Below are 10507 nucleotides of genomic sequence, written 5' to 3' on the forward strand. Positions count from 1 at the left end.
AACGAGCGCCACAACATTCGGGTTGTGTGGATTAGGGTAAAAGACGGCATTAAACCCGCTTGAAAAGGGGTATGGTAAATTGGCGAAGCCTGGGTGACTCGCAAGAGGAATCGTACGATGTGACACCACAGTACTGTGCTCAACGTCCAATTCAATAAAATTTTTACCGCAAAACAGCAGGCAAAATGTCCCATCTGGGAGCAGCGGCAAAATACAGTGTTTTTTCAACCAACCACGAGTGGAAGAGGAGGCAAAGACGGCCCCAGGAGCGAGTGATTTGAGGAGTTCAGTGGGCTCACGAAGAAGATGCGGTGCTGTGATGCTGACTTTGGTTGACTCCTGCGGAGAGTGTGGGATGCAGGGATCTAGCGGAATAGTTCCAAGCACGCGCAAAACCTCATACCATAGGAGTCGTACCAAGCCCGTGGTTACAGGCAAACGGGACAGGAAACGCAGCCGCCAAAAACGAGCGGCATGTGCTTCACCCCAACAAGTAGCAGTGACATAAGGTGAGAGGAGGAAACGCGTGTGTGTAATGTACACGATGCCGTCATCACTGCTCTCAACCACAGCCATAATCGGCGCAACACGAAGCACTCGAGGGTCTAAGCGTGTAGTATCCAGCACAGCCACAAGAACACCAAAGCTAACAGGGTGTGTGGGGCCATAATCCACCTCTACCACCTGCGGTGGATAATCAAGCATGCTCTCTTCGGTTTGAACAAAAATAACTTCCTCACACAGTAGCGATGACGCAATGCATTTAATATCCCGTCGAGTGAGACACAAGAGATCATCCAATTCTTCGCGCTTCCGCGTAAGTGTGCTGGTAATTGCCTTCATCTGATGTCTTGCATGGCGCAGGCTATTCAAAACAACTCCACAGCGATTGCACTCCGCAACCAGAACCTGTTTGCAAACACCATGCAGGGCAGCCGTGGTCATCTGCTGTAACGCTTGTGGGAGGTGTGAGAAAGAGGATGCGGGAATTGTCTGCAACTCCTCGGGTGTCAACGCTGTCGCAGACGAAGCAAAGCTGCACAGAGTTGCCAAACGACCATCCCGTCCAATCAACATGACCCTCGCCTTCTCTACTTGGGCCGAATCTTTTCTTACCGCCTCAGAAGCGCCTTCCTTATTCGCCCCCTTTGCCTGCTCGTCGCACGCCAGTGTCTCTTCGGCACGCCAAAGCAATGTCGTCATGGGCCCGTAAGGAAACAGGCTGGCGAGAGTCGAGCCAAAGGTTGGAAAGTTCTGCTCACTTGTCTTATCGTCCCCAACGCGTCTCACACCACCAACAGCTCGCCGCTGCTCAAAGTCAAAGACCACATACATAAGCTGTGAGAAAAAAAAGGCGTAAGAAGTGTTGGGGATTGGCACAGCCGCGTCAATCCTGTGAAGGAACTCCGGCGGCAACGCCGCAAACTGTCTGTGAAGTCGCAGCTTAAATGGACCCCCCGTGCGGGTCTGCAAGTACGCGTCCCACTCAATCCACTGCTCACCACAGAAGAAGTACACCGTACGCGGATTCACTGGCGAGTTCAACGCGCAGTCAAAACCGGTGGTAAAGGGAAGACTGCTCGCAAAATGGTTCGCCGATATGGGGCGCAGAGGCTCTGTAAGGGTGTTATTTTTGACATGGATGCAACAGGTGTGGTCCTTGATGAAAAATATGGCATAATCCGCCAATTTCCCATCCGCCTCTGTGAGGCGGACGGAGTGCCACGGATGACCAACAAGCGACAGGGGAACAAAGTCACTTTCTCCCGCCATGGATCGCGCCGTAAAACTCGCGGCAGAACCGGCTGTGAAGGAGTAACGGACAAATGAGTGGCTTTCCTTTCGACTGGAGCGGCGTTGCTCCTTAATCGACTCTCGACGCTCCCTTATCGTCGACCAGCGGTTTTCCAGCTTGTCAAGGAACGCGTCCCGTGCGTCTTTGTTTGACTTTTTCTCTGGTGCCGTCTTGGGCGATCGCTTTGCCACGGTCTTCCTCACCGGGCGCGGTTCAGGAGGATGCGACGCCGCCCTCACAATTGGCTTTTTATTGGCTCTCAACGGCGTCCACTCGATGCGGGCCTGTCGTCGCTGGAGGTCGACAAATGACAGACGCTCAGCATTCCTCTGCAGCAGCACAGGAAGTGGCGGATACTGCGCGAGTTGATTGACGAGCGCATACGCCCACTCCATCGACTTCAAGCCCAGTACTTCATGAATGTAGAAAAGCAGCAGTGAACGGGCGTTGTCCATGAAAACAATTTGCCGCAGCGTCTTCAAGAGCGCTATCTGCGTCTCCGACACCTCGCGATCACAGCCGCGGTAGATGAAAAAGATCGGGGGAGGAAGGCGGCAAAGGGCCTCACACACAACCTTGGTGCACGCAAGTCGGTGCCGCGTTCGCCAGTTGAGGGCCTCCAGGCAGAAGTGATACAACCCTTGCAGCAGTGGGAGCTGTTCCACCAACTGCGTGGCCTGCTTTGGAAGCACCCGTGCGGCGTAGAGGCCTTGTCGATGGCCCCTTGCCGCCATGTATGCGCCGGCGTCAATGAAAATGTACGCAGCACCGGTGGCGCACAGGTTAAAAATCCCACGTGGAATGTAAAAAAAACCCTTGTTGCCAACCCGTGACCCAAAGTTGCCTTGACAGATGAGGTAGAGGGCGTTGTCGATGTTCGCCTGACCGACAACCTTAAAGGTCGTCAGAAAACACCGCCGCAACGTTGACTCGTTCGGCACCACACCCCCTGGAAACGCAAGCCACTCCAGGGAGAACTTCATAGTGACTAGTACCGAGCGTCGTTGACTTCGGAACGCCCAGAGAGCCGACCGTGCATTGTCAAAAAGGTTTCCGTGTGGTCCGTCAATGTCGTAGAAGCCTTGCCGTCGTCGAGAGAAGGCGACACGGACAATTTTGTTTAAATCAGCATGATCATGCCATTTTTCCCATGACACGTAGGAATGGCGTGGAGGTCGTTTTTTCCGTCGATCAAAGGGCCCAAAACTAGCAGGCAAACACCCAGCGAGTTGCACGGCCTCACACGCATGACGCAGTTCCATTCCCAACGCGCGAGGAGGCAGCTTTGCGAGGTATCGACCAAACGCAAAGATCATATAGGGGTCAATGGCTACGCCATCCATGTCGGACATGACACTCGCAACCGTCACTGCACAGCAGGTATCTTCCTCGGCGGTCTCGTCAATGTACGCCGCGGAGAAGTTAAGGATGGCAAAGTCGTCGCTAGGCAAATAGGTGAGGGAAACATCGAGGGAAGACACTGTCGGGTCGCTTCTTTGATCGCCGGCTAGCAAAACTCCACCGTAGCCGTAGATACCGAACCGCACAAGATGTATCACACACTTCTCGGAGCAGGGCCGCATATCTGTATACTGGAGCAGCAACTTTATCAGACGGAGCAACGCTGATGGACGCAGCGTGGAACCATCCTCAATGTCCTGACAAACACGACGCATCGCCTGCAATCCCCCATTCGGAAGACAGACGGCATGAGCTCCACATATGGTGCAGTTTTCTAACACGCCGCCAGACGCCTTTTTCCTCTGACTTTCATCCTCATCCTCGCTGTAGTCGCTGCCGTCGTCGTAGCCGTTCCCGCCATGAATGGATTTGCTCCGTAAACCTTCCCCCGCACGTACAGTATCCTTGCCCCGTGCCACTGCAAGTCCCCTAAGAGTTGTTTTGGGCATGTCTTCCGCACACCGCCGAAGAATGGGATTCTTTGGGTACACAGTCTTCTCATCGGAAAAACACTCGCACACTACGGCACGCACTGCGGTGAGGATATCCCTCGTGAGCTGCATTCGGCACTCACCAGAGCATACAAATAAGACACCATCACCCGCCTCACAGCAGGCCAAAATACAACGCAGCATAACTTGAAGCGCCACCTCTGTTGTGGCAGGCAACATGCTGTTTAATTCACATCCAAGGGAGAGAAGAAGACGACTCTCAATTCCTTGATCCGGGGAGTGAATGACGGGCCTGTTACACACCAGACACCGCGAGGCCAAGATCCTCAGTTCCGCATTGGCAAAACATTGCTTCTGAATGTAGAGATACTTTGGTGTGTCCTCGTCCAGGAGAATCTCCTTCACGCAGGGGTTCTGCACAGCGAGGGTGAGAAGTCGGCGAGCTGCGGCCACCGTCAACGAAACACCCCGCAGATCGATCTTTCTAAGCGTTTCATGCGATGCAAACGTTTTCTGCATCAAACCGACGTCATCGGTGCTGACTTCGCAGTTTCGCATGGACAACTCCACCACTGGTAGCCGCTGCAACGTGGAGAGGATGGGAACAATTCCCCGCTCACCCAGGTAGCCGTTCTCAAAGTCAAACACAGTGACTCCAGCCAGCAGCTGCCGCACAAAGGCGTTGTTGGGGTACACCCCATGGCTCCTGCACTGTTCTCGGTAAAAGGCCTCGGAGGCGGCAGGCGCCAAGTGTGAGCGCCCCAGGGAGTCGCCAAAGCCTACATCCTGCGTGGTATGGGAGAGTGATGCCTGGGTGTCTAGTGGGGGTTTCACAGGAGAATCCATTCACTCTTTTTTTTCCTTTTCTTTTGTCTTCCTGTAATGTTCTTCTCTTTCTCTCCACCTCCCCTCGACGAGCGTGCGCTGTGCTCCTCACCTCTCTCTTCTGCAAACAAGGAAACAATAGCAAGAAACGACAGGAAATAAAGTTCGTGATAAAGTGATAACCCGATTTTCCTGGCGCAGCCAAAGCAGTTGAAGGAGTGCCACAAGAGAGTGAGCAATCAACCACTCGTCTCTCCCCACTGTTTACACCTCCATTTGCCTCCCCGCTCCCACGACGCCGCATCAACTGGCACAGCGCCACTAAACAACGGGTGACCCCACAGCACTTCCCAGCCTATTGATATCCAACACCTCGCGAATGCTTACCGTCTTAACAGAGAGCCATTGCCATTACGTTGAGAATCAGCTGTAAGTGGGAGTCTCAAGGGTGCGGCGTTCATTCCCTTCCGGAACCTGAAAGTTTTGCGTCTTGGGTACCTCGTGTGCGTTCCCTCCTCCTCCCCCGACGGTGCCGCCTCTTCCACTCGCTGCGGCCGCGGCTCAGCAGAACGAATCTTGGCGCCGCACAGCAAGTTGGCCGGAAAGAGTAACCTCGACCTCATTGTGGCACCGAGCAAAGGCTCCCGCGAGCAAAAAAAAAAAATACGGCTCGCACAGGCGGGGACCCTGCACGGCGCCTCCCAAGTCTCGCTTCACACAACGCAGCCGGAACCCCAGCGGCTTCGCTGGGGCCACTGCGGCGGTGTGTGACGCTCGCAAGACCCAATCACCTGAATCGGGCAACGCCTCACTCATCGTGGCCCTCACGCATCCACGTGACACCGCGACGAGCTGCGTGCCGACCCACGATGCTTCTGAACAGGCGGCACCGCCGAATGAGACGCCTGAAATTCAAACGCAAAGGGACGCTCAACCCTCCCAGCCGGAAGGGCTCCATCTCGCAGCGGCAGCGTGTAGTCTGAGGTTCTTTCATCAGTTGCAGTGGCCTACTGTTGCCAAGCGCGAGAAAACTCAAGCCATTTACTCCAATTTGGGACCTGTAGGGCCAATACCTCTCCCTCTCCCCCCCCCCAAATAAAACACATTCAAATCGATGGCGACCAAGCTGAATGGAGTTGCGTGGGTCACCACGGCGCGGTCGGCAACCGTTTCGGCGGGTTGTGGCCTTTTTCCTCCATAACGCATGCAGAGAGGGGCGCTCTCTGCTGGATTCCCGAACACCACCGGCGCCGCCCTTCCCTTCCTGTCGACGGCGCGTGCAGAGATAAGCAGGGGGAGGAAGCGTCCCAGAGGAGGAAAAAAACGCAAGAGTCGCATCGCCCTCAGGCCCCGTTGCTCTTTTTGGTTTTATTTTATTTGTTTTACTCCCCTTCTCTCAGTCCCTCACACCGTCCAAGGCTCAACACCAACAACAGCCGTGGAGACAGTCGCGTTGTGCCTGTGCCTGTGCCTGTGCCCGCGCCTTCCCCCTCGCCAGAACGGACGCCTACCAGCATGCGTCCTTCCCGCACGCGCGCCTTTTTTTTCACACACACGCAGAAAAGAAGAATCGCAATGACGTCAATCATCAGGGGCCGTCGAGTTGGACACGACGCGGGTGGCGGCGACGAACACCCACCAGAAAAGCAAAAAAAAAAACAACAACAACGACCGCCACGCAGCACCATGGCGACAACACAAAAAGGCAGAAAGCGAGTTCCAAAGCAAAGAAACAACCAAAGAAGAAAGTCTTCGCGCAACAACACAGTGGGTGTATGGACAAAAAAAACGCAACACAAGCAACAAAAAACAACAACGACAACAACAACAAGATACAACAGTTTCCTCTTTTTTTTTGTTATCTTACCCTCGTTTATGTTTTTTGTTTTTAATTGATCTCTCCACTTCCTCCTCGTTTCTGACCGCCCATCCCGTCTCCTCTTTTCTTCTTCCCTTCTTCCAAGGTTCCTTCTCTTCCCACCTCACCTCATCTGCACTTCTGATGCGTCTCTCATCGACGTTTGCTTTGGTTGCTTAATCACAGGGCCATCTTCTCGACGCCCGGCACTCGTTGCACTCCATTTACGCCCAAGCAACAACAACACACACACGTGTGCGCGGGTGTGTGTGCATGCAGGTTGGTATTTGTTCCACAGCCCCGTTTTTTTTTTCTTAAACACAGTCGATTGAGCGACAGCACAACGGCGTCAAGAGCCCCCGGTTTTCTTCTGATGGGCATCGTCGCTACACGTGTCGCAGTTGTCAGAACTCCTCGAGGAGCCCGTTTGGGGCGAGTCTGTCAGGTCGGCAAACGGCCAAGTCTGCCGTGCCAGGTAGGAGGTGACCATGGATTCCACCACCGCGACCACAACTGCCGAGATCGCCTCGGCAGAGCTCTCGGGGATCATCACGGAGAACCCGGCGATGTACGCCCGCAGCAGCATCTGAAACGGAATCATCGCCAGAACGCGTTTCGTGCGGCAACGTTCACTCCCAAGTTTTCTTCTCCGGCAGTACAACTTCACGAGTGTGAGGGTGACAGACGGCACCTGCCACGCAAAGAAGTCCATGTTCCAGTCCGAGTCCGATGAAAAAGCGTACATGGCGTACGTGGCGAAGTTGCCGGGTGAAAACCTGTCCAGCAGAGAGAGCGTGTCGGACCACCCTGTCATGGTGTAGTCCAAAATGAAGCGTGGTGTCGTCACGGCGGCAAGGTAGCGCACGGGGCAGACAATCACAGAGGCGCCTATTTCCATCCCCAGCGACGCCACGTACGGCAGTGGCTCCCGCTCCCACATCGCGAGGGAGCCTTCTCTGCGAAGCACATACTTTGAAAAGACCCCGCAGCCCACATAGTACGCCGCCGAATACAAACAGAGACGCATGACAGACCCACATAGGAGACGCGCCGTCTCTACCCGTGCATTGATGGGGGGAAGAAACTCCATGTCATCTAAGTTGCCCCTTGGCTCTCAGAACACCAGAATAGTAACAACAGAAACACGCAGGCACACGAGAGTAGCAACCGCCGAGCGCCTCCGGCTCACCCGCCTTTTTTCGTTTATTATTACTACTGCAACCTTCACACACTGCGGAGGAGGAAAGACGTCAAAGAGTGTGACGTGAAGAGCGAGGGGGAGAAAAAAAAGAGCCACAGGTCCGCCTTTGACACGACGACATACTACACCATTTAAGCAGAACAGGCACATACAGGACCACCGTTCGTGCCTTTTTTTTTAGAATTCTATAAGATCCACGTCACCAATTAGGCGGTTAATGACCAAACAGATTTCATCAGGGGGCAGTGAACGGCGGCACCTTCGACAGCGGAAGTTTAATGGTGGGGGAAACCAACAGGAACGGCTTTGGAAGACTCCCCGACGCGGGAGAAAGAAACGAAAAAAACTTCTTTCCAATCTCTAGTAGGACTATAAAGCCAGCAATGTTAGCCTCATCCACAGACTCCAGAGAATCCGACCAGGAAACGGCAGCCAAACTCAACGGCGCCACCTCCTGCCAGGAAATCACCTCAAGGGTCAGCGCATTGAGAAACTGCACATCCTTTACAAAGGCAACACCCCGGTAGGGTGACAAGGGCGTTCGTAGTGTGCCTTTAAAATAAGTCACCAACTGCGTCACGCGTGACTCACTGAGCTGTGATGGTCCGCGCTCAAACAAGTGCGGCTGCCTTGGATACCTGAGAAGTGTGATGCTGCGGCCCACCACAGCCTTCCGTACTTCCTCCGCGAGATCCTCCTCCGACCCGCAGACAACCACGTGCGTGATGGAGAAGACCGAAACCAGTTCGAATAGGACGTCTCGCCCAATGCCTGTGGTCCACCCCATTGTATTCACTATGATTCCGCCTACTGCGTACTGGGGTTTCGAGATACAGACTGAGGCAATGGCCTGCGCGGTAGAGGCACAGATGTCCAAGTACCGTTTTCGCGAAGACGCATTGACGCTTTTGTCACCAAAGAAAAAGGCCAAGGGCATCATAGTGTTGAATCCATCATCCACGGGTATGTAGTGTTCTATAAATGCAGTGGCAATACTACCCGAACAAGCGATGCCTTGCTGTCCGACATCTGCGTCGACAAGTGCAACACAAAATTTCCCATCGGTGGTTGCCAAATTCGCAAGAGCTCGACAGAGGCTACTTTTACCGGTATTTTGATTCCCAATGACGAGAACACGAGGTCCTCGTAGCCCCTCGTCGTGGGTGTCGCGCGACACATCATTGCCCATAATGGCCTCCGTCCGTGCAAGATCCAACACGGCGTGTAGATCGTCAATCGCAGAGCTAAGGAGATCGACCGTGGCCGTGAAGTCTCCCTCCACATGCACACGACACGTCAGTGGAGACGCCACCGGTATACCACACTGAGAGAAGTTATAACGCACATTCCGCTTCAGGGGGGCGCCGTAGACGGAGGCCGCGCCATCAACGAGGACAATACACCCCGACCCGGTGAAGTGGAGGCTCAGCTCACTGCGCTCAAGCTCAAAATGCGCATGCTGAATACCCCCCTCCATGCGTTGGTCGCACTCTCCCCACAGCCACCTTTCCCTTTATACCAAGCGACGTCATAATTCACAGCATGCAAAGATAAAATTGAGCAATAGGCGAAATAGCAACAGGAAATATAATGGAGAAGCGTTGTAACTCAATAGTGCAAACCAACGCAAAAAATTCCCCCCTCCTTCAAAAGGGAGGAGAATAAAAATTCTTGATGTTTGGTTCCATTTATTTTGTTATATATGTATATATATTTCCTTTTCGGACTCGTTCCCATTTTTCGACTAGCACCAGAGGCAATGATCACACCGTTGTCTCAGGAAAGCAGCTTCAGTTTTCCAGTGATAGGGTTCAGTGCCGCAGACGGTGCTGGGCCAACCGCCACCAGCACTCCCATCTGCTCTGCACTGTATTCCTCGGCCAGGGGCGTGGTGCCGTGCCACGGAAGACCACCCGCCTCCGCGGCAAGTGCGACCTTTCGAAGTGTGTCGCTATCAGGGGATTTAAGCGTGATTTTAGTGCATCCCACACGTCTCCACCAGTCGTACCACGCTTTCCACTCCTCGTGCTCCCTATCGCCTTGTATTTTCTGCACCAGGCTCACAGCAGCCCCGGCGGAGAGAGCGCAGATGTCGTTCGTAGTCACTGCCTTTACATCTCGTCTAATGACGAGCACCATTTTTAGCTGAAGCTCCTCCATGCGTTCAAACTCACTGTCGTACCCAGAGGTGTCTTCCTCCTCCTCCTCTTCCTCGGCCTCAGTACTCCATTCCTCCTCCTCTTCTTCCTGTCCAGCCGCAGAAGTGAAAGGCGGCGGCTGCGGTTGCGGTGGCAGGGTAGGCGGCTGCTTATTCCCCTCCGCAGATGAGCCAGAGGGAATGCGAGTTCCCAGTAATCCTCTTTGCCATCGGCGGAGGAGCCAGTCAAGCGCAACAACCGTTACACAGCCAAGAAAAAAGCCCAACAGACTAAGCGTGAGTGTCCCCACAACATCGCCGGTCGTCTGCGTCTCTCCGTTGGTGTACATTTGACCTCCTCCCGCTGCGTAACGAGAGGCACGAACTAGAAATAAGAAGGAACAACAAACAACAAGAATAATAATTACGCCATCATCGTAACTTGTTCTGCAACCCCCCCCCCCCACTGGAGCAGCCGATCTAAAACAGAAGACCCAACGTGCACCTATGGTGATCAATGCTGAGCGTTTTTTTTTCTTCCTTCTACAAGCAAACAAACGTTCACATGAAAGACAACAAAGACAACCAGAAGATATCCCCAGGACAACTTTTGTGTACATGCTGGGCCAAAGTGGCGCATCCACCTACACATCGTTCATCATTATGATTAAAATATACAAATATATATAAAAAAGAAAATCACCAGACACACGCACACACGCACGCGGGAATATATATGTATATATATCAAAAGGGGAAGAAACACCGCCCCCACCCC

The 10507-nt window shown here is 53.7% G+C and overlaps 4 protein-coding genes across 4 annotated transcripts, besides 4 other annotated features; all 4 read right to left on the reverse strand.

The window, feature by feature from the left end:
- Window positions 1-4554, reverse strand: Tco025E_06004 (uncharacterized protein; the record flags this gene model as incomplete). The annotated part of the gene is made up of 1 exon (XM_029372893.1): window positions 1-4554. A coding segment is annotated over one exon (4554 nt), but the record flags the coding sequence as incomplete, so codon positions are not given.
- A 4-nt stretch (window positions 4555-4558) lies between these two features.
- Window positions 4559-4608: a microsatellite.
- A 1379-nt stretch (window positions 4609-5987) lies between these two features.
- Window positions 5988-6018: a microsatellite.
- A 145-nt stretch (window positions 6019-6163) lies between these two features.
- Window positions 6164-6205: a microsatellite.
- A 107-nt stretch (window positions 6206-6312) lies between these two features.
- Window positions 6313-6373: a microsatellite.
- A 367-nt stretch (window positions 6374-6740) lies between these two features.
- On the reverse strand, window positions 6741-7481 carry Tco025E_06005 (uncharacterized protein; the record flags this gene model as incomplete). The annotated part of the gene is made up of 1 exon (XM_029372894.1): window positions 6741-7481. One exon carries the CDS (start codon window positions 7479-7481, stop codon window positions 6741-6743), a length of 741 nt encoding a protein of 246 aa, XP_029227019.1.
- A 346-nt stretch (window positions 7482-7827) lies between these two features.
- Tco025E_06006 (putative pre-mRNA cleavage complex II Clp1 protein) lies at window positions 7828-9069 on the reverse strand (the record flags this gene model as incomplete). The annotated part of the gene is made up of 1 exon (XM_029372895.1): window positions 7828-9069. One exon carries the CDS (start codon window positions 9067-9069, stop codon window positions 7828-7830), a length of 1242 nt encoding a protein of 413 aa, XP_029227020.1.
- A 299-nt stretch (window positions 9070-9368) lies between these two features.
- Window positions 9369-10079, reverse strand: Tco025E_06007 (peptidyl-tRNA hydrolase, PTH2 family; the record flags this gene model as incomplete). Its single annotated transcript, XM_029372896.1, has 1 exon — window positions 9369-10079. One exon carries the CDS (start codon window positions 10077-10079, stop codon window positions 9369-9371), a length of 711 nt encoding a protein of 236 aa, XP_029227021.1.
- Between the last annotated feature and the right edge of the window lie 428 nt (window positions 10080-10507).

This window comes from Trypanosoma conorhini (assembly GCF_003719485.1).
Source record: "Trypanosoma conorhini strain 025E chromosome Unknown Tco_14.4_contig_00381, whole genome shotgun sequence".
NCBI lineage: Eukaryota > Euglenozoa > Kinetoplastea > Trypanosomatida > Trypanosomatidae > Trypanosoma > Trypanosoma conorhini.